This window comes from Dromiciops gliroides, chromosome 5 (assembly GCF_019393635.1).
Source record: "Dromiciops gliroides isolate mDroGli1 chromosome 5, mDroGli1.pri, whole genome shotgun sequence".
NCBI classification, from domain to species: domain Eukaryota; kingdom Metazoa; phylum Chordata; class Mammalia; order Microbiotheria; family Microbiotheriidae; genus Dromiciops; species Dromiciops gliroides.
Genome location: NC_057865.1, coordinates 232,009,455 through 232,034,082, shown reverse-complemented (window position 1 = coordinate 232,034,082; position 24,628 = coordinate 232,009,455). Strand labels below are relative to the sequence as shown.

The window sequence follows — 24,628 nt, the reverse complement described above, 5'->3', positions numbered from 1 at the left end:
GACTTTTTATTTTTATTTATGCTTCTTTTAAAAAAAATACTCAGAGCTAGTGGAGGTAACTACGTGACTAGAATTTTGTATTTTGGGTGGGGGAAGAACATCATTATGGCTCTTAAAGGAGTCTTAAGCCTTTTGGCAGCAAAGCTTTAGAAACTTAACAGAGCTTTCTTTAATTCTGGGAAGCTTGGGCTTTTTAATTAAACAGAATCCCAAACAAAAAAATCAATTAAACATATTAGACATTATATAGCAATTGTTTTCCCTAGGAATGGATTGGAAAAGAGGCAATGAAAATAAAGTCTCCATTCTGATGCTTCTTTAGAAATTCACACCAATAATTACTATTTTAGTCATAATTATTATACTGCACTTGGCCAATAAAGACTTCAAGGTTGTGATAAGTTATTAATAGATTCTTTTTTGTTTGTTTGTTTTGTTAATAGTACCACCATTTCCCCAGATACCCATGCTTGATGTTTCAGGGTGTTCTTTGACATGGTATGGAGGTTCATCCTCCATATCCAATATCCATATCCAATTGTTTTTGAAGTCCTATCGATTCTATCTCTGTAATCTCTCCTCTTCATTCTCTACTTACTGCCATGGACGTAGTCCAGGTTTTCAGTAACTGTCACCTGTACTGTTGTAATAGCTTCCTTCCCACCATAGCGACCTCCAGGCTTATCCACCTCTAAGCCATCCTTTACAGGACTGTCAGGTTAGTTTACAGCTGGTCATATCATTCCATTGTTCGAAACCCTTTGATGGTTCAGAATCATAGAAATGTAAAGTCAAAAGAGAGTTCAATAGCATCTTGTTCAACACAAAGCCTATAGGAATCCTTGCTGTAACATACCTATCAAGTACTCCTGCAACCCCTTCTTGAAGACTTCAAACAAAAGAGGACTCATTACCTCCCAAGATAGCTCATCCCATTTTCAGTCATATGAGATTTTTACGAACTTTTTCCTAACATCAAACGTAGGGGCCATAGTGGGTAGAGTGCAGGGCCTGAGTTCAAATTTGACCAAAGACACTTACTAGTTGTGTGACCCTGGGCAAGTCACAAACCTCTTAACCACCTTGCCTCAGTTTCTTCATCTATAAAATGAGAATAATAATAGCACCTAAGAGGAAGCTACCTCAGTGGATAGAGCACTGGGCCTGGATGCAGGAAGATTTCAGTTCAAATCTAGCCTCAGACAATTCCTAGCTGTGTGATCTGGGGCAAGTCACTTAACCACTTGCTTCAGGTTCCTCATCTGTAAAATGAGCTGGAGAAGGAAATGGCAAACATTCTAATATCTTTGCCAAAAAAAACCCAGGGGCAGCTAGGTGGTGCAGTGGATAGAGCACCAGCCGTGGAATCAGGAGTACCTGGGTTCAAATCCGGCCTCAGACGCTTAACACTTACTAACTGTGTGACCCTGGTCAAGTCACTTAACCCCAATTGCCTCACTAAAAAAAACAAAAACAACAACAACAAAAAAAAAACCCAAATGGGGTCACAAAGGGTCAGACAAGATTGAGACAACAACAACAATAGCACATACTCTGTTCTGAAGATCAAATAATTGTAAAGGTCTTAGCAAAGTTCCTGGCACATAATAAATGATATATAGGTGCCAATTATTATTTTTTTTATATTTGCCTCTCTGTCACTTCCACCCATTGCTCCTGATTCTGTTTTATATTGGACATACTGGATAAAACAAATTCAGTCTCTCTCTCTCTCTCTCTCTCTCTCTCTCTCTTTGGTTTTTGGGTGAGGCAATTGGGGTTAAGTGACCTGCCCAGGATCACACAGCTAGTAAGTGTCAAGTATCTGAGGCCAGATTTGAACTCAGGTCCTCCTTCCTGACTCCAGGGATGGTGCTTTATCCACTGCACCACCTAGCTGTCCCCAGTCTCTCTTTTAGATCATACCCCTTAAAATCATTGAACAAAACCACTGTGCTCCCCCTGAACTTTCTCTTCTCCAAATTAAAGCACCTGAGTCCCTTTGACTGACTCTCAAGACATATACATTGTCAATATCCTTGGTTAAACTTGGAAAAGACCTTAACAAAAAAGGGCAGGGCAACATCCCCTACTGCACTTGGGGCCATTGCCAGTCATTTTGACCTATGTCTTGCCACTGGCCTCCAATGACTCTGGAGGAGAGAGGGAGTCTGATGACTCTATCTAAGTCTGCCTCACTTAAATCCAATTCCCTTTTGGTTTTTGGTGAGGCAATTGGTGTTAAGTGACTTGCCCGAGGTCACACAGTTAGTGTCAAGTGTCTGAGGCCGGGTTTGAACTCAGGTCCTCCCGACTCCAGGGCCAGTGCTTTATCCACTATGCCACCTACCTGCCCCAATCCAATTCACTTCTAAGTCAAGACATCACCTTCCTGATGTCATTGATCCTCTTCAAGAATGATGAACAGCAAAAGCAACAAAACTTTCACCTGTTTCCTCACCAGCTTGTCAACACTCATCTCAAACTATGACTTAGAACAGAATGGGAAGAATTATCACCTCTTAATTCCTGGAAGCTATGCATGCTTCTCTTAATAAATGTCAAGATTGGGGGGCAGCTAGGTGGCACAGTGGATAAAGCACTGGCCCTGAATTCAGGAGGACCTGAGTTCAAATCCGGCCTTAGACACTTGATAATTACTAGGTGTGTGATCCTGGGCAAGTCACTTAATCCTCATTGCCCTGCCAAACAAACAAACAAACAAACAAACAAAAAAGTCAAGATTTTACCAGCTTTATTCAAGGAGGGTGCTGGGATGGGGAGATCTGCCGTACCAACTCAGCTCTTTATAATATAAACTGCTTACATAACCATGCCTCTAACATCCTGTAGTTGTGAAACTAACTTTTAAACTTAATTTTAAGATTTTAGATTTATCCATGTCTTTCAAGGTTGGTTTAGCTTCAGGTTTAATGAGTATGCCATCCAACACTTTATTAAAGCAATTGGTAAAACCTTAAACAGAACAGGATCATACATAGCTCCTCTGGGGGACTCCAGTAGAGACTTGCTGCCAAGTATTGTACCTTTAACAAGTTCTCTTTGAATTGAGCCGTTCAGCCAGTTTCAAATCCACCTAATCGAAATATCACCTAGTGCAGAGGTATCAAACATAGCCCCAAATCTAGTTTGAACCAGATTAAAATGTAATTTGGAGATATTTAACAAAATAAATAAAAATATAATAAAACATAGATAATGTTCATATGTGGTTTTCCAAGTCAACATGCAGCCTGTAGGGATCCTTGTGTATGGTTTAGTGGTCTCTGTTTCTGGGTTTGACCCTAGTCCATGTCTCTCCATCTCTTCCTCAAGAATGGAATGGGATACATAATCAAACAATTCATTAAAGTCTAGCTAGCCTCAATTGATTGCATTCCCTTGACCTATTAATTTAGTAACTGTTTCAAAAACAGAAGTAAGGTTGGTCCAGTATGAGATAGTCATAATGAAACAGTGCTTGTTCTTTATACTTACTCATTCCTTTTCCAGAAGTTCACAAGACCAGCTTTTGTTAACTGCACATTTCTGACCTGTAATGTCTGGTCTGTCATCCCGGCTGTTCCTTTCCCACATCCATTTCCTCCCCTTTGCCTGTCAATTTTAGTTGGCAACAATGAGGGAAACTACAACCTGTACTTTCAGTTTCTTGTCCTTGTAATCTTGCACGATGCTCTTTAGTTTCTTTCAACTAGTATCATATGTGCCCATAAGAAATACCAAGTGTAGGTGGCAATCCTCTTTTTTGAGAAATATTGGGAGGCTCCCTGTTATGTTTTAGATGCATGCCCCGGGAAGACAACAGAGCTCTCTATTGTTGTTATCAGGCTGACAAATACCTGCCTCGGTGTTCCCAGAGCAGGAAATCACCAACTATGACTACTATGCTTCTTGTGCTGACCTTTAATGGGTAATCTCTCAGTGAGTGAAAGCATGTATGTCTCTCCCATATCATTCACTGGAGGACAAGGAACGCAATTTTCTCCTTAGCACATCCAGCTTTTACTCTTCACAAAGAGCATCAAATCTGTTTGGTCTGTTTGTTTTTGTTCCAGCTGTGAAGGTTTTCTTTTCCTTCCTTTCCTCCTCTGTTATCTTTTTCCCAATCTACAATCTCCTGACAAAGGTCAATTTTCCATTCTTCTTCCTCAGAATTCCCTTTACCCCCATTGAAGACCCAATTCTATTTCCTTTGGGAACACTTCATTTCCCATCAAAGCCTGGAGTATTGGAAGGCAATTGTTAGGTTCCTCCACTATTCTTTCATGAGGAATACCAGCCTATATTGAGACAGGAAAAGGCATGTGATCTCTCTTTTTAAGGTTAATGGAGTAATAATAGCAAGATAAATCCTATCTCACATTTCTACATAGCAACCTTAAAGTTGCACAGTCATTTTTCTTTCAGCCTTGTGAGATTGGTAGAGCAAGTATATTCTCAATCTTGCAGATCAGGGGAACAAGGCTCGGGGAGATTAAATCATTTGTCCATGGTCACACAGCAAGTAAGTGCCGGTATCAAAAGTGTCTAGTCAAAGCCTCTCAGCTTCAAGTTGACTTCTTTTAGCCTGGAATCAGGAAAACTTGAGTTCAAATCTGGCCTCAGACTTTTACCAGCTGTGTGAACTTGGGCAAGTCATTTAAACTCTGTTTACCTACATTTCCTCAACTGTAAAGTGAGGATAGTTATAGCACCTACTTCCCAGAGTTTTTTCTGCGGATAAAATGAGTTGATATTTGTAAAGCACTTAGTATGGGGCCTGGCACATAGTAGGTACTATCTATTTATTACTATATATTATATATATAATTATATGTAACATAGGTACTATATATTTATATAATAATATATAACATATAATAAATATAACAACATATAATCAAAATTTGCTTATTTCCTTGTCCCTTCCCATATCAGCCTGACTCCATTATATTAATTTGATGTTTTCATTTTGTAGTTTCTTATTGAAAAATGGATTTCATTGAGTGAATAAATTTGTATTTTGATGGACTGTTTTGCCTTGTTTTACCAAAAATTTCAAACAAACTGGAATTATTTTAAAATAAATCCATTGTGCTTTGGAAAATTGCCTTTATTCATTAATTTGTCATATAACTATGGGATGAGTTTTAGAGACAGTTGAAGGTTGAATCATTGGGCTCCATTTTATCTTGAACCTTCAATTTGCCCCCCTCACCTTGAGTAATTTAGGGGAGGTAACACCATAGAGCAACATAATCATAAGAAGCCCTCTTCAATGATGACTCATAATTGCAAGGACATTCATAGTGAAAGATGGATCCCACAGTTAGACATCTAGTCCAGGATGTTCAATTTACACATGAAGACCTAAAGATCAGAAAAGTTTAGTAACTTGCCCAAAGTCACACAGGCAATAAGCAGCAGAGTCTGGATTTGAACACAGGTCCTCTGGCTTCAAAGCCAGTGCTTGACTCCACTGTAGTATCCTTCCTAGAGCTTTGGGCAACCTAAATCTGGGGGATCTTGGGTAAAAGACCTTCACGCTCATATTAGTTTTCCTCTGTCACTCACCTGTACTTCATTCATCTGTGTCCTTGATTCATCCCCAGACCATAGAGCAGGCTATGAGTAGACTACTAGTCACTCAAGTAAATACATGGTGAATTTCTCTTCTGGTTCAGATTCAGTCTAGGCCAGTGGTGTCAACCTTGAGTAGAAACAGGGCCAATAACCTATACATAAGGATGTCTGTGGACTGCATATTGATTTAGTTTTTCAAATGTAGTTACCTATGCTTTATTGTATTCTTATGTATTTTATTAAATATTTCCCAATTACATTTTAATTTGGTTTTAGAAGCACAGCTCACATGTTTGACTCCTCTGGTCTCGACCAAGGCTTCTTAAACTTTTTCCACTTGTGACCCCTTTTTGGTTGAGAAATCTTTATGCAATCCCAGGTATATTCAACCCATATGGGGTCATGACCCATGGTTTAAGAAATTATGGTCTAGATCAGGTCTGATCTCTTCCCAGTTCTCTAAGGTTACTTTTTGGCTATGGTGGATAGCTTCTCTCCAGTGTATGAATTCTCTATGTCATTTCTCCATCTGAATTATCGCACCACAAATATACTACCTCCAAAAAGCAGAAAGATATTTACCATAACAGCAACACATTCTGAACCCCTTTTTCCCAAGAAATGATGAGTGCATTAAGTTAATCATGTCTTTACTGAAGGCAAACCCAGAGTCAATTTAGAAACTAAAAGTGCAAGATGCTATTGGAGTTTTTAAATGCAAAGATGTAAAACATTGGGTTGAATATTTGAAATCTAACAAGGTGAAATATACTGTTTTCTACCAGTTTCCAAAAAACCCACAAATTTAAGATGGGAGAGGCATGGTTAGATAGCAAGCTGTCTGAAGAAGATAGAGGTGGGGGGACGGCTAGGTGGTCCAGTGGATAAAGCACCTGCCCTGGATTCAGGAGAACCTGAGTCCAAATCTAACCTCAGACACTTGACAATTACTGGCTGTGTGACCCTGGGCAAGTCCCTTAAACCTCATTGCCCCACCCCCCAAAAAAGAAGATGGGGGTGGGGTTGAATAGAATTAAAATTCAACATGAGACAGCAGTGTGGTATGCCAGAAATAGCAGTCAGAGTAGCCTTGGGTTTCTAAAGGAAGGTCCCACTGTATTGTGCCTTAGTCAGACCACATCTGGAGTATTGTGTTTCTTTCTGAGTACCATAATTTGGGAAATATATTGATAAAGTTAGAGAGTATCCAGAGAAAGACAACTAGGGTGGTGAAACACCATGTCATATGAAAAGCAGTTGAGGAATTGGGGTTAGTTATCCATAATAAAGAGGGGTCTCAGAAGGGGTAATAATAGCTGTCTTCAAATCTTTGAAGGGTTCTCATTAGGAAGAGGGATTAGACTTGTTTTAATTGGCTCTAGGGGAAAGAAACCATGAGCAATTGGGTGGGGTTTGTAAAGACATGAACTTAAGCTTGAAAGGAGGAAAATTCCAACAATTGGAGTTATTTCAAAGGGACATTGTCAGGCTCAGGAATGAGGGAGGTCCTCCAGGTCTTCAAAAAGAAACTAGATGAAAACTTATTCAAGCACAGTGCAGTGAGAATTACTCTGTGTGCATTGATTGATATCTGTTTCAAGTGTCAAATTCTGTGATTCTATAGAAATAGATGCATTTTCTTTTCTTTTCTTTCCAGGATGAATAAGAGATACTTACAGAAAGCAACAAAAGGAAAGCTGTTAATAATAATATTTATTCTAACCTTGTGGGGCAAACTAGCATCTGGTGCAAACCACCATAAAGGTAAGAAATATGAGCTCCTTTTTTCAGCACCTTGTTGAAGTTGGCTCTGTTTAAAAAAAAAAAAAAAACAAACAAAACATAGCTCTGTCTTGGGCATTTTTTGTGATTTTCCTGGGTGCAAATTTCTCTTGAGAGTGCTCTACAAATAAAGATTCAGAGAGAGTGATTTCTAAAGCGGGCGTGTTATGGAAGGAAATGGTTATTTAATGTTTCCCGGATTGGTGCCATATCAGTTTAGCATGTCGATTCAATCCATAGGAAATTGCCACTCTGACAATTTCACTGCCATTTTCCTTTCCGGGATGGGCCAGTTGAAAAGTTAAGTTGACATGTAATAAAGATGTATCAAGAAGCATATGAGTGCTCTAGAGAAGTTCTTGGCTACAATAGACCTCATAAAGAAACCATCTTTAATAACATCCATTCTGCTATGGCATGCAAATGGTTTGCCTGTCAAAGCTACGTTTTTGCACAGCCAGTCCTGAATGTCATTGCTTCCTCAATAGAAAGAAGATGAGCACTAATTCTAGGTTCCTGAAGTGTCTGTTTCTACTTCCATTCAGACACTAGCCATAATATGCTTAATGTGCTGCTGCCGATTTTGTCTTGCTAATCCAAGCTGTGATAGTCCTTAATCTATAGATACACATTAAACCTGAAAGTTTTTGGTAGCCAGAAGACTACTCTTTGCTTCTTCATTTCTGACTAGTAGGATTAATAAAGAGAATTGAAATGGGATTGTTTTTGACCTACTCCCTTCACAATCAAATACTCCTACCTTGTCAATTTTCTGCTTTTCTAAAGTTACCCACCAGAATCCCACTTCCCTAATTAGAAAATCTGATATTTTCCCACCTCTCCTCATGCCCCACCCCTATAAATGTACCTATTTTCACACCCAGGGAGCTTTCTATACCAAGAATATCACTGGTTCAGTCCCTATCCCTAACCCTATTATGTCACTTTTTGGCCCTTGGCAAAGTCATTATAATAGCTTTACTTTCAGATTCCTTTTTTTTTAATAGAAAGGAAGAATTTTTTTTTAAAAAAAATCTTGTTTTCCAATTAACAACCATTTATTTTTTCTCCTCACTCCTCTCCAATTGAAAAAAAAATAAAATCCTTACAACACATGCATAATTAAGTGAAGCAAATTCGCTCATCAGCCATGTCCAAGCTTTTATGTCTTATTTGAAATCTTGAAGCTATCACCTCTCTGTTAGGAGGGGGGTAACATGCTTCATCATCAGTCAGAATCATGGTTTTTCATTGTATTGCTCAGGAATTTAGAATTTCTTGAATTCTGGTGCACTAAGCTGATTATGTGAAATGAATTACTATTGCATGGCACACTGCAATAGAGATTAAAACAAAACAAAACATTTTATGATGAAGAGATAGCTATTATTCAAACCTCTATGCTTCTATACTGTTGAGTTCAAATGAAATATCAAGAAACAAACCCAAAACAACTTTCTAACAGTTAGAGCTGTCCCAAATGAAAAAAAATGCTGCCATGGGAAGTAGCAGGAATTCTTGGGAGATATGAATAGGATCAAATGGCTGTGGAGGCCTCTTTTTTTTTCTTTTCTTTTTTGCTGGGCAATGAGGGTTAAGTGACTTGCCCAGGGTCACACAGCTAGTAAACGTCAAGTGTCCGAGGCCGGATTTGAACTCAGGTACTCCTGAATCCAGGGCTGATGCTTTATCCACTGTGCTACCTAGCTGCCCCCAATGGAGGCCTCTTTTGACTGTAGAATTCTGTATTTCTATAAAATATACCCATGGATGATTGGGTGTGGGGTGTAAATCTAAGAAAACAACAGCAATGGCAACAAAACTTTTACTTGTCTAGGGATGTCATTAGATTTGCCGATAAGATCTTTCCGATTTTATGTCAACAGACTTCTATTTGACCTTGAGATTGGCCATCTTGTGAGAACAACTGACTCATATGGTACTGTTCTCTAAGGAGTCAGCACAGCCCACTCACTGCAGAAGGTACCCTGCCTGACTTGAAAAATTTGTCTGAAGGTTTTGAATGAAGTTAGTCATCTCACAAGGGAAAGAGTTTACGTATTTCTGCCTCATATAATACAAGAATCTGGTTCTTTAAAAAATGCCTTTGATGTAAATCACTTAAAACTTTTATCAAAATTTTCCTGGAATAACTTTGCAATCTGTTGAGGCCCAGATCCTGAAAGTATGGCACACAGTGATACAGAGGAGAATGATGTCATGGGGAAGTAATTTAGAATTTATTTGGTAGGTTTATTTTGTTAATTTTTTTTCTGGTTTTGTAACTCTCACAAAAATTAAGAGTTATATCCCTCTACCTAAAGTTTCCAGATAATATGTGGTGATTCCTTTTATCTCCCATTGGGATCAGCTATGTGGCTCAGTGGATAAAACACTGGACCTAGAGTAAGGAGGGCCTGAGTTCGAATCTGGCTTCAGACACTTGATACTTACTAGCTGTGTGACCCTGGTCAAGTTATTTAACCCCTATTGTTTCAAATATCAGTCCTGATGTTATTTTTTTTTTTTTTTTTTTTGTGGGGCAGTGGCGGTTAAGTGACTTGCCCAGGGTCATATAGCTAGTAAGTGTCAAGTGTCTGAGGTCGGATTTGAACTCATGGCCTGAATCCAGGGCTGATGCTTTATCCACTGTGCCACCTAGCTGATCCCCTGATGTTATCTTGCCACTGGACCTACATGGCTCTGGAGGGGAGAGTGAGGCTGGTGACTTTATACATCCTTTCCTCACTTCAATCCAATTCACTGCAAGTCATGACATGTCATGGTCCTCTTCAAGAACCAAGGACAAATAACAACAATATATCCCATTGGATGTTAGAATGAAGCCACTCATTGTTGAGTCTAAAATACAAACCACTGGAGGCTTTTACTGTCTAAAGTTGACATTTGAATTTGACTTAAATATGAATATGAATGATTTTGGCAAATAGAATGAATTGCTTTTTTTGTCAGTTGGATTCAGCATTTTGATAGTTATTTCCCCAGGTGTTTCAACATATTCTTCATTAATATAAACTAAATTTCATTTCAAAATTCAAACATTCCATATTTTTACTTGTCAAATAATAATTAATTAATGAAGTTTAAAATAGATAAGTGAACTGTGGCAAAACCACACAAGATCCTGATTTTCTTACCTACAAAATGAGGAGTCTAGACTAGATGTACAAGGTAATAAAGCCTTTTGTAGTTATAAAGGCACATTCCTTACAAACAACTTTGATGTCAGTTTAAGAGTTCATTGACTAAGTAAATGCACATATGAATGAAAGCCTAAGTAGAAACATACTTTGGGTATACATAATGTAGCCTATGGAATTCTTCCATTAATTTGCATGTTTTTTTTTTCAGAGGAGACATTGAATTTTGTTTATTGTTTCCAAATACTCTAAAATAAAATGTATTTCAGGAAAGTATCTCGAAAGACCTTTATAAAGAGAAATTTCTATAATTTCCCTCACAGGAACATTAAGGAGGGATTGAATTCACCTTCCAGGCAGGCAAAGAAGCAGGACATTCTCCTTTGGAACCTTGGTCAATAGCAGGCATAATATATACTTGTTGCCTCTACCTCCTCTCCTCTCATTTCATTTTTCTGACCTTTTGCTCTCTAGCTTCCAAGCTCATCATTCAACTAAAATTGCTTCTTTTTAAAATTGCTAATGGTATCTTAATTGTTAAATTTGATGGCTCTTTCTTGATATGCAGACCTTTTTATTCTCTCTTCAACATTGGATGCTATTAGGCACCTTTTTCTGGATACATACTCCTCTCTGGATCATTTGTAACATTGTTTCTCTTCTTTGGGGGCTGCTTCTCAGTCCCCTTTGTCCTCCATATCACATTCTCTAATCATGAGTGTATCTTAAGTCTTCCAGGCCCAGGACAGAGTCTTAGAGTACACCCATGGTTACTGCATGGGATGTGGATAGCATATTAACTAAAGGATTGAGATTAGGAAGGGAGGAGAGTCACATCAGATATAGTGTGAGAAAATACTGTGGATAGAGGCATTGGATGTTATTGTGCAGATGGAGAATGGGATTAAGAGTAGTAAGACTCGGGGCAGCTAGGTGATGCAGAGGATAAAGCACCGGCCCTGGATTCAGGAGGACCTGAGTTCAAATCCAGCCTCAGACACTTGACACTTACTAGCTGTGTGGCCCTGGGCAAGTCACTTAACCCTTATTGCCCTACTACAAAAAAAAAAAAAAGGGAAAAAAAAGAGTAGTAAGACTTATGGAAAACCAAATAATAGGAGGTTTGATTGGATAAGAGAATTTCAGTGATCTTGATTATGGAAGTAGAACATGTGTAAATGATGGAGAGCTCAAAGGTGGGTGTATTCCTTTTTACAGCTGGGATGGAGTGAGGGAATAATTAATGGAAGTTGAGTAGATTGACTAATGTGGAAGCTACGGTGTTTTACGGAACATCAACATAGATGTTGAAGACCTGAAGTATAAAGGCAGGTGTTGCAGTGGAGAGGAAGCAGAGCTAGGTACTGAACAACCTGAGAAAGGAAGCAGAAGGAACTTGGTGACTGGGAGAGGAAAGCCACAAACGTACAGTGGGTGATAGATTTCGATAGCATGAATCTCAAGATAGGAAAGATGGCTGAGTGATGGCATCAGAGTGTGAGGGGTATGTGTCTGTGCAATATGGAATAAGTAGTATGTTGCGTATCTTTCCAAGACCAGTGTGTTCCTGTGGTGAGATTATAAGAGGGAAAGTGTTATCTGAAGAGAGCAAGGTCTCTGAAAACAAAAAAAGAGGTATAAAGTAAAGGAAAGTTTGTTAATTATAGAGTGAAATTCCAGAGGTCATGGAGGAAGAGGTGAGAAGATGAGGAGTGCAACGCAGGAGGATAGTAAAAAAAAAGTCTGTGGCTGATATAAAAGTAGAAGGATAAGGTAGTTATTCTTTTCCTGTGACCCACAATAGTCTGGGGTTTGAATCATTGTATGAAGCAAAATTTCTAATAACAATTTTTTTCAAAGTTACTCTATCAAAACAGTAGTGAGATGAGGATGGAATTATTGGGTTTATCTTATAGAGGGAAAAAAAGGAGTAAAATTTTATTTTTTTGGAGATGAAAGAAGAGTCATAATATTTACTATGCACTCATAATGTGCTTCCTTGGAGCTATAAATGCAACTATTCTTATAGCCTATGGACTGATATTCTAAGGCATTTGACATATTTATTCCATGTATTACATCACACCTACAAACAACCACTCTAACATGTATTGATGTCTTCCCGAGGTTGGTATGAGCACCTGCTTTTGATGTTGTTTTCTGTTCTCCCACCACATCAAATCCCTCTGGCACTTGCCATGTATTTGTTGGATGGTATGAGGGCAATGTTGGGGTAGGAAAATGTATGTTACTTAAAAGTATCAGGGTGGTGCCAAATTCCAGCAAGAATAATAAGGCTCCTAGCAAGAAGAAGAAAGTTTCAAATTAAGCAAGACAAGACTCCTTAGTAGATTGAAGTTGGGAAAAGAACTCATGTATATTTTTGTAAATATACAGTATATTTACAGAAAAAAATTGAGAATGTGAATAGGAAGGATGAAATAAAAGAGGCCTTGACTAGGTTTGCATGCTTAGGTATAAGAGAATAAAAGTAAAGCTAAATAAAATAATTGGCAGTGGTAAAATAGTAGTTGTCCTCATAGTAAGGACAATAGAATAGAATAACAAAATCATTGGTTCAGTAGAAAGGGGAAGTTAGTAACTAATTATTAAGTACATGAACTAATTTAGAACTAGGCAAAAGAAGTTGTGATTTGCACATGGATAGTAAGTAATAGAGCCAGAATTGGAACTCAAGTCTTGGGGCAGCTAGATGGTACAGTGGTTAAAGCACTGGCCCTGGATTCAGGAGTACCTGAGTTTAAATCCGGCCTCAGACACTTGACACTTACTAGCTGTATGACCCTGGGCAAGTCACTTAACCCCCATTGCCTTCAAAAAACAAAAACAAAACAAAACAAACAAACAAAAAAAAAACTCAAGTCTTCCAACTCTTGATAGCCAGATGAGCAAGGGGACAGAGAATAGATCCAAGGAAGCATTTCAAAGTAAAAGAAATTTCTTACATATCTAAAGTCTCTACCACTTTGGTAACAATGAAAAATCTTATTTGAAAGAAAATCATTATAAGATACAATTTATTTTTCATTCCCTAACACAGCCTCTCCACAGAAATGATATAAGGTTTTAAATCAAGGATAACATATTTCCTTTCCACTCTTCAACATTGAGTTATTCAGTATCATTATTCTTTCCAGGAATAGTTGCATTGATCTTTTTTTGCAAGTTATTTTAGTTAGTAGCTGTTTATTTAAATGAAATGATAAAGAATGTTCTTGAAAGAATTAAGTCTTTAAAAAGGTAATAGGAGTCCTGAAGTGGAAGATGTGATTCTTCATTTGCTGATCCAGATCCAGGAAGTAATTCCTTGGAAATGGAGTTTAGGGAACATCTCAAAAACATTTGGATTTGACAGATGAAATAAATTATTACTACCAATGTGGAGATTTCATAAAATCACTAACTGAGGACTCTTGGGAACCTTGTCATTGTAATCAAATAAAGTCCCTGATCAATTTAACAATCTTTCTGGGATATGTTTTTGGGGGACTTTTGATAGTATCTTTCTTTTTTCTTTTTCTGTGGGGCAATGAGGGTTAAGTGACTTGCCCAGGGTCACAAGCTAGTAAGTGTCAAGTGTCTGAGACTAGATTTGAATTCAGGTTCTCCCGAATCCATGGCTGGTGCTTTATCCACTGTACCACCTAGCTTCCCCCAAAGATTTGTTTTTTTTGCAGGGCAGTGAGGGTTAAGTGATTTTCCCAGAGTCACACAGCGAGTAAGTGTCTAGTGTCTGAGGCCGAATTAGAACTCAGTTCCTCCTGAATTCAGAGCCTGTGCTTTATCCACTGCACCACCTAGTTGCCCTCTTGATTGCTTCTTTCTAAAGAGAATAACACTGTTGATGCCTGGAGGATGGAAGGTGGCTGCCTCCAATATGAATTGATTGACTCAGATTCTAGGGAGGAAAGATATTTGTGGGAAGAAACACCCCTTTACATTGGTCAATAAAGGGTAACTGACAAACTACTTTCAGTCTATTCTTCTCATATCTATCACTTGTAACATTTGTCATGTGATATTGCTACACAATATTTTATTGAACCACTGCTCTTAGTTAGAGGAAGAAGGCTTGACAGATGATTTCCCAGGGAGTATAATCTCATAACCAGGCCTTCTAGGTAGTGGAAAGGGATTATGGGGCAATATTAGTCTGAAGTTTTGCCTTATGGGAACCCCTTTTTCTAGATTTTGGGTGTCTGGCATTATATTCAGAGAAGAGGAATTGCTTCAACAGTGTATGCCATGGAGAGACAAGATGGGGCATGTCTCTCCTGAGTCTGGGTGAAACAGTAGTTAGGGACCAAAGTTAAAATATAGAGGTTCCAGGCATATGAATTTTAGACTTTGGCTATCCTCACAATGCAGCTCCTTCAGGAAAAGGATTGGCTGTCTACTAGTCCCAAGTGTCCCTTTGAAGGACATCAAAACTAAAGAGTATTACTATGACACTTGGGGAGACTGTGGAAGAAGGTCTTCACTAGAATGTTGGGGAGAGATTATCCTATTCATAATTCCAAGTTCTGTTTCCTTCCAAGGGGAACCTAAGGGTGGCACTGAATATGGAGAAATTTAGGACCTTTATAGAAAAGTCAAACCTGCCAAAGAGGAGGAAGGATTGCATTGATTACTTATGGGTCATTGAGTCCCTTTATACACTTTCTGTATTTGTTGATGGGCTTCTGTAACTCTTGCATCTTCCAATTATCTGAGTGGCTGATAAAGGCTGTCTAGAACCTGCTTTATGCATTTGTTACTTTTGTTGCATTACCTACATTTTTGGAGACATAGACATTAGTTATAGAGATGTCAAATTCTGAGATTTCTGAGAAAACCCAAGGGGAAAGTTGTTATCAATTGGAGGATTCCACTTTTACTTCTCACAATATAGGGAGTAGCATATTTATGTAGACGTTGAAGTACATAATTTGATCAGCCAGGAATTATAAGAATTCTTTTTTATGTAAACTTTCCCCACAAAAGTATTCAAGTTCACTATGCTTTAGATAGTGGAAATCTCCTTTGAAAATGACAGTTTGGGGGCAGCTAGGTGGCACAGTGGATAAAGCCCCAGCCCTAGATTCAGAAGGGCCTGAGTTCAAATCTGGCCTCAGACACTTGATGCTTATTAACTGTGTGACCCTGGGCAAGTCACTTAACCCTCATTGCCCTGGAAAAAATGCAAGTTTAGAGCTCCTATGTTCCCATCAAATCCTCTTTTAAGCTTCCAACAAACTACATCTTAGGAAGATAAGTAATATATATAGTGAGTTGGTGAAAATTTATTTTTTCCCTAAGTTATATAAATACAGACTTATTCAATGATATGCTACAAGAAAACTGGAAAACTAATTTTAATTGGCTATGAACTAGTGGAAGTTGTCCTCATCAAAATAAAAGGAATGGATTAAACCCAATGGACTCCTAGATTTATGAACAATTTTACCAGGAGAAACAGTTTTCAAAAGAGTATACTCTAAAGAAGAATTGTAGTTTCAGTACTGGTTGAGGCAGTCTCAGACTGGATTTCTTCAGCAAATGTTCTTGTCAAAATATAAGGTCAGACAAAACTGGAGAATTCTCTAAGCAGGAAATCATCTAGTCATCTATGACTGTGACATTTAATACCTCTTGTTACATCCTAAGCTTGACTTCTTTTGTGGGGAGAAAAAAAAAATTAAGCTTGTTTGCATGCTTAATGCTAGTATGCTATGCATTGTTGTGTGTGTGTGTGTTTTTTAATCGAAAATCCTTCTACGGTTGTGACAATTTGAAGGATAGAATTAAAACACACTTACACACACATACTCAAAAGCATGTTAAATGATTCTCTTAAAGTTTATAATTCAGATTGTGGGCCATTAGAGTTAATCAGGTAACATAACGTAATCAACTTAATTTCTTATCTCTAGGAAGTCTAATTCTGTTTTGGGCATTAAAAGGTTGGGGAAAAACAAAAAGTAAGCCCATTATCTATTGTGTGTTTTCATTTATATAGTATCTTTAGTGTTATGTGACTCTTAGAGTTGTTGAGAACATATTCTACCACTTTAGGGGCTGGGTCTTAAAAGATTTTTGGCTTCAGGACAGGCAATTCCAAGGAGTATAGCTTGTCTCTGTTTCTGAAAGCAATGAGCTGATAATCAAATATAGGTTTTATCTTAGGAACCCAAACTTTTTGGGGCCTTAATTCTGTTAGATGCTCATTAATGAAGAAATAGTAATGCATAATGATGTGAATGAGGGAAAGAATACTTTTTATCAATTTTACCTGTCTTTGATTTTTCTCAAGACTAGCTTATAATAAATGATCCTAAAAATTTGTTTATTGTGGAGGCAATATTGAATTGGGGACAGAGAGCTGGGCTTGGAACTAAAAAGACCTGAATTCCGATCCCATCTCTGATACGTACTGGCAGTGTGACCCTGGTAAAGTCATTTCACACTTCAGAGTTTTATGTCACTCTTTAAGAGTCTAAATTAGAGACTTTGAGTGTAAATTAAAGACTGAGTCTCTAAGACTAAAAAAGGGCTTACCTACATTGATAGAGGGAGTTTTCTAAACTGATTAAATCACAGCTCCAGCCTCTATCCCTGTTATTTAGTATTATATCATTATTATAGCCCATAGTACTACTACTAGTAGTAATGATGAGAAGGAGGAGAAGGAGGAGGAGGAGGAGGAGGAAGTAAAGAGGCCAAGATTCTATTTCTGACCCTATACACTAGTTACTTAGATTTTAGAAAGTTGCACAATATTTCAGTGGATCTTTTCCCCCACAATAAAGCATATCAGTGTCAGACTGAGAAGTGATTATTGTGTCCTCTAATATTTGTTTTTTTAATTTAGGGTATGTTTTATCTGTAACGCTATTACTTGGGGGGGGTGTCTGTATACTAGGAAGCCATTTAAAATTCATTAAGTTTAGTTGTAAAATTCCTATAAAAGTTATTCAAATAAAATCATAAACAAGGTACAATGTTGGATATTAAATGACTGAACAAATTGGATGCTTTATTGATGATTTCTCCGATGGCGAACAATATACTTTTCCAAAGAAGTTGTTCAAGTCCCAAGGGTAACTACATCTGTTATCTGTAACGGTGACCAAATATGAGACTACTTCTAAATAGTGATTAAGATGCTTGTCTGAAACCCATCTTATTGTTATAGTAGACATTTTCATTGATCATGTGTTTATAAATAGTAGGGTGTTTGGTTTTTTTTTTTTTGAAAGACAGTTCTTGGAAAAGAAAATCAATTTGCTAGTCACACTAGGAGCAATCTTCTCTTATGAAATATAGAGACTTCCAGGTATTGTAATGATTCAATAGGAAATCATAGGCTTTTCATTTCCCAGTTTATATCTGAAATGCCTCTCTGTGTGCAAATATGTATTTGGGGCTATGTTAGCAATATCATGGAGCTAGGGGTGGAAGTTCTGAATGAAGAAAAAAGACAATCTTACTATGATACATTTGTTAGTGATCATAAGTCATCATCATATAAGAAGGCTGTTCTCCCTCAGCCTCTTTGAAGTTACATAGAATCACTGAATTTGGGAAGTAGTTGGGACCTTAAAGATGATTGTAGGTTCATAGCCTTAGCATTGGAAGGGATCTAACCTTCTCATTTGCCAAATGAGGAAAATGAGACCCAGAGAGGTCAGTCACTAAACATTACTGAATGTTTATTATATAACAGTCTGTGTGCTAAGAACTGGAGATATAAAGAAAGGTAAAAGACATTCCCTGGATTCAAGGAGCTCACAGTATAATGGTGAAATGATTTGTGAAGACATATTGTCTATCATTGTTGGAACTAGAAGCTGGATTAGAAGACACTGGCTCCTGGGATAAATACTGAGACAAATCAGACATGTAGAATTGCCCCACCATGCTCTGATTTTTTTAAAAATTGCAATGAGGTTGAAAAGGGAAAAAGATATAAATACAAAAAAATGACAAAGTCAAAACTATAAGTTGGGATTTTTGTATCAAAAAGAGCAAAACAAAGTATGCCTTCAATTCAGTTGAAGGGGAATTGTGATGGGGCAGCTAAACTGAGACCGCTATAATTCATTTCAAGATGCTTATTATTTTTGGGGTGGCTGCTTTAGCCCTCAGCATACAGATTGTGTATATACATACATTTCTTATAAACATATGTAGATACATTTATAGATATACATTTCTATCTGGATATGTATATATTATATGAAATACATAGCTATAGACATATCTATATTTATGTCTGTCTAGCTACCTAACTACCTACCTACCTGTCATCTGTCTATCTGTCTGTTGAAAGATATCTATCTATAGATAGGCATGTTTGCTATTTTGGGTTGTTATAACTACAAATATTATCCCGACTTTATAAATGTAAAGGAAATGACACTCTCTCCTAGAAAGTGTATACCTGTATACACAGATTAGTAAATTGCCTACTGGCCAATCTTATGTTAGCCACTCCAATATATTAAGTATGAAAGATTAATTTAGCACTAAATAAAAATAATATATTATTATTAAGATTAACTTGACTATTGAACCTATAGCATGCTTTAGAATCCAGAAATTAGCTCAGAAGAATTGAATTAAATCAGAACTTTAGACCATGAACAAACTGAATGCCACCTTTCTTCTTTGTTTTGCCCTGAGGCTTGTTATAAGCTCATGGCAACCTGTGGGAACAGTGAGTCCCTAAACTTTGTTAGAATATCTCAATGTCCACTTAAGGCTATGAGAATAGGCCCCTATTTGTATGAGATCAGACCAGGTAAACTTGCGAAATTAGCTGTAGGGTAAATCAGACTTACCACCCCCCATCTCCTGACTCCCTCTTTTATTCTCTTAGCCAATTTCAGTACTCACAAGTCCCAAAACATTCATACATATATTTTTTCCTCTTCCCTTATGCCACATCTATTTCCTTCACAAAAGCCTCCCTCTGAGCCATAACTGCTTCCTCTTTCCAGAGCCCCCTCACTTTCTGGCTCACTCCCTCTCCCTCTCCCTCTCCCTCTCCCTCTCCCTCTCCCTCTCCCTCTCCCTCTCCCTCTCCCTCTCCCTCTCCCTCTCCCTCTCCCTCTCCCTCTCCCTCTCCCTCTCCCTCTCCCTCTCCCTCTCCCTCTCCCTCTCCCTCTCCCTCTCCCTCTCCCTCTCCCTCTCCCTCTCCCTCTCCCTCTCCCTCTCCCTCTCCCTCTCCCTCTCCCTCTCCCTCTCCCTCTCCCTCTCCCTCTCCCTCTCCCTCTCCCTCTCCCTCTCCCTCTCCCTCTCCCTCTCCCTCTCCCTCTCCCTCTCCCTCTCCCTCTCCCTCTCCCTCTCCCTCTCCCTCTCCCTCTCCCTCTCCCTCTCCCTCTCCCTCTCCCTCTCCCTCATTTCCTTCTGCCTCTGTTTCCTTCTCTTTGTCTCAAAACACACACACACACACACACACACACACACACACACACACACACACGGAGTATATATAGTAAGTATATATAAATTATATATACATACATACCCATATATTTCTATAATACATAAATATATACACATGTATGAGTGTATGTATGTGTATACACACACACACACACACACATCTCTATTTACATAAATACCTGGTGAGCAAAAAAAATGATGACTTCCTATTCTCTCTCTCCTCTCTGTCTCTGTCTCTGTCTCTGTCTCTGTCTCTGTCTCTGTCTCTGTCTCTGTCTCTGTCTCTCTCTCTCACACACACACACACACACACACAAACACACACACACGTACATACACACATTCTCTAGTAGTTTCCTATATTAATGAATTATTCTTGCTGCTGAGCTTAGATGCAGTTGTTAGTGAAGAGCTCTCTGTGTCCCATCAGTGCCCTCCAAATTTTCATGACTAGGGACTGAATTCCAGTCCCTGCTCCCTCATTTTGGTCCTTTTTTTTCTTCTTAAGTTGCTATACTGACCAGGAGGGTTTCTCCTTTGTAGTGTGATTGTATACCAATTTCTGACTACACAATGGTTTTGTCAGATGTTAGCTACATTGCTCATTTAGTCAGGTCTGTTGCAAAATGAATATAGCACTTTTGAGATTAGAGAACATAGGAGACTGTGATAGTCTCTGTGGCAGTATTCGGTAACATTACACTATCTGCATTGCTGCCATTAGGTCAATATATGTGTGATTCATTTGATATCATTTATGTTTTCCTGGAAAAATTAAATTAGGGTTATTGTTGTCATTATTATTTCTAATAATAGTAATGTTGGAATTGGAGTCAGAGGACCTGGGTTTAAATCCAGCTAGCTGTGTGATTTGGGGGTAAGACAAAGCCTCTCTGGGTCTCAGTTTCTTCATCTCTAAAATGAAATGCTTGGACTAAATGATGTCTTGGAGCCTTTCCAGCTGTAATCTATGATCATAATCAAACTTTTAAAGCATCAGGCAAACTTTCCTTTGAAGAAACACTGTGGTGGGTTTTTTGGTAAGGCCAAGAATCCTGTTGCAATAATAATGGCTAACATTTATATAGCTCTTAGTATAAGCCAGGAACTGTGCCAAGCATTTCACAATTATCATCTCATTCGATTCTCACAACAACTCTATGAGGTAGGTGGTGTTATTATCTCCATTTTACATTTGAGGAAGTGGAGGCAAACAGAGGTTAAATGACTTGCCCAGGGTCACACGGTTGGGAAGGATTTGAGGTTAGACTTGAACTCAGGTCTTCCTAACTCCAGGCGCGGTGGCTCTATCTACTGCTCCATGCAACTGTTCCCTGGTTAACTATTTTGTCAATGTTTTTCATATATTAGATTTACTTAAATCAACTTGTAAACATCAATGACATTTGTTTCATCCTGTGTTTGGGGAGGCAGGTGTTCTCGCCCCTCCCACTCCTCAGTTGTTAACAAGCAATCATCACTTTCAGGCACCTGAGGCCAATTCAGTTAAGCTTAAGCCCTTTCCATCTGGGAATGCACTTTGGCAAATACAGTATGTGTTAAAAAGCCCTCAGTACTAGGCCTTCCTGTTAGTTCTGAGGGGTTCATTTCAGTGGGGCTACTTGGGGTATTGGCACTGAGAGTTGGTTAAGTGTTGATGACTGGTTCTTCTCTTCCTAATGGCAATCAATTAACAAACACTTATCAATTATTGACTACGTGCCAGCCATTGTACTGAGTGCCCAGGATGCAGAGATAAAAAATGAATCAGTTCTTGTCCTTGAGGAGCTCACATTCTGCAGTGGAAGAGAATAGCAATAATAGGTATGTATCAAATAGATACAAGGTAGGGTTTTCGAGTGAAAGGCTTTTACAGCTGGGAGGATCAGGGAAGGTTTGGTGTAAAAGATGGTGCTGGGGCAGCTAGGTGGCACAGTGGATAGAGCACTGGCCCTGGAGTCAGGAGGACCTGAGTTCAAATCTGGCCTCAGATACTTAACACTTACTAGCTGTGTGACCCTGGGCAAGTCACTTAACCCCAATTGCCTCACCAAAAAAAAAATGATGGTGCTTAAAGGAAATAAAAGATTCTAAGAGGTTGAGGGGAGAAGGGAGTTCAATCCAGCTATGGGGGCTAGTTAATGCAATGTGCAGGAAAAAAAAAAAGATGGAATGTCCTATGTGAGTAACCCAAAGATGGCCAATTTGTCCAAACTGTATAGTGAGGGAAGGATATAGTTATTCTTTTTTTTTTTTTTTGGGAGGCAATTGGGGTTAAGTGACTTGCCTAGGGTGACACGGCTAGTAAGTGTTAAGTGTCTGAGGTCAGATTTGAACTCAGGTTCTCCTGACTCCAGGGCCGGTGCTCTATTCACTGTGCCACCTAGCTGCCCCTGGATATAGTTATTCTATAAAAAGGTTAGAAAGGTAGATTGAAGTCAGGATGTAAAGGGCTTTAAAAGCCAAACAGAGGAATTAAATTAGATTCTAGTAAGCAGTAAGTCTAAGACCCTATACTCTGGCTCAAGAGAGGCATGTCTTAAGGAAGCAGCTCAGTGACACAGTGGATAGAGTGCTAGCCTTAAAGTTAGGAAGATGAGTTCAAATATGGCCTTGGACATTGACTAGTTGTATGACCTTAGGTTAAGTCACTTAACCTCTGTCTACTTCAGTTTCCTCAACTATAAATGGAGATCATAATAGCAACTACCTTCTGGTGTTGTGAGAATCAAATGAGATAATATTTGTAAAGTGCTTTGTAAATATTATTTTTATGATTAAGACTTATTACTATTGGGCAGCTAGGTGGTGCAGTGGATAAAGCACTGGTTCTGGATCCAGGAGGACCTGAGTTCAAATCTGAACTCAGAGACTTGACACTAGCTGTGTGACCCTGGGCAAGTCAGTTAACCCTCATTGAGCTGCAAAAAAAGAATTATTACTATTATTATCATTAATAATAATAATAATAATAATAATAATGAAGTAGTAATAGTACTACTAATATGTGTCTCCAAGAAGGCAGTTTTTCTTTGGAGACATCTGTTTATCTTTATGTTCATACTCTTAGAGGGATTTGGGGATTTGGAGCTGGGTTTTGAGTTAGTACAATTACTGGATTACTGGGGGATGATGCTAAAAGAGAGAAATGAACTTATATTAGCCTTTCTCTGGATTTGATTGTTCTCTACTTGGGTTAGGCCAGTCCATTTATATTTAGTATTACTTTCAGTTTTAAAAAACAAGATTTTGTTGATGTGAGCCCTCCCTCTAGTGGTGAAGATTAAACCTTTTGGTACCTTAGTACAGAGTTTCATGTGTTGCTTGCTCTCGCGCGCGCACGCACGCACTCTCTCTCTCTCTCCCATACCCATGACCATACTTCTATGAGTGGATTCTATTCAATAAAAGAAGGAACAAAAATCTGGAGGAGATATGGAAGTTGTCACAGTCAAATTTTGAAAGAAAATATTATTAAATATTAAAGAAATATTAACAAATGTATTTTCCTGGTGGATATTAGGGAAAACAACTAAGAAGTACCATTTCTCTGGTTGTGTATTTGTGTTGTAGGTTGTAAGAATTAATTGTTATTTGAGGTTTTTATGTATGCACTGGCCTGGGGCTCCGCATGGTACTCCACCCATTGGTTGTAGCCGTTGCCATGGCGCTGGCACCTCATGTCATCGCCACTCATCAATGCCTACATGGGCCTGGCAAAATGATAATGATTGGAAGCCTAGTGAGGGCAGTCATGTGACTGTCAGAGCGCCCATCCAATTGGCTAGGGATGTGTAGGGTTTTCTGGGATTGGGGAGGAGAACTTGCCATTCTAACTGGAAGCTGGAGGGCGACAGGAACGGGCCTGTGTATTCTCAGCTGATTCCTGGGCGGTGATATTTTTTCAGGTTGTATAATTTCCCTTTCCCCATTTTATTTCCTTTCCCTTGATCCTACTGATCCTGTTTGCGGTTTTTTTTTTTTTTAAGTTCGTTCTTGTTAAAATAAATCCTGTTCTATTTTGAGGGAGGCTGCCGGTCTGCTTAGCTAATACTCCCCAATTAAAAATTGGTCCCCACAGGATACAAGAAGAGCTTGAAATTGATAACACTGATACATGGTGCCTTTTAAAAAGAAAGAAGAAAATAGCACCAGGACCCCCTTTTCCACACTACTTTTTTGAAGGAGTTAATGGTAAAGGGGAGAGAACTAAGAAATCTGAATTTAGTTAACTTTAAAATCTTATGAAAGTACTTTGAAAAATTAAAAAGTGATATATATGTATAAAAATGCTTTCTTTATTTTGAAGGAAAGACTTTAAAAACAACAATAAAGTCCACATGATACAAACAAACAAACCCCCAAATCTTTAGAATTTTATTTCATGGAAATCAATATCAGAATGATTTTTTCAGATCAGCTGACAGTGTAAAAGGTTTTAGAAGAGCCCAGAGCTCCTACATATACCCCATAAATATCTAAAATGGCCACTAGATTTTTGCTTCTTCATTTCGAAGAGGACCCATGACATCACATGATGATGTATTGACTCAGGGGTGAATTGGATTTAAGTGAGGCAGAGTTGCACAGAGTTGTCAGCCTTACTCTTTCTTCTTGAGCTATCGAAGTCCAGTGGTAAGATAAAAGTCAGG

The 24,628-nt window shown here is 38.4% G+C and overlaps 1 protein-coding gene across 5 annotated transcripts in view; it reads left to right on the top strand.

The window, feature by feature from the left end:
• Positions 1–24,628, top strand: part of TAFA2 (TAFA chemokine like family member 2) — a 578,300-nt gene that overhangs the window by 431,874 nt on the left and 121,798 nt on the right. For all 5 annotated transcript variants that reach the window (XR_006353324.1, XM_043968342.1, XM_043968341.1 and 2 more), the window contains one exon: positions 7,241–7,347. Coding sequence is in view for 4 of the 5 variants with exons in the window: in XM_043968342.1 (XP_043824277.1) it covers positions 7,242–7,347 (106 nt within the window). In the remaining variant the exon portion in view is untranslated. The remainder of the gene's footprint in view (positions 1–7,240; positions 7,348–24,628) is intronic.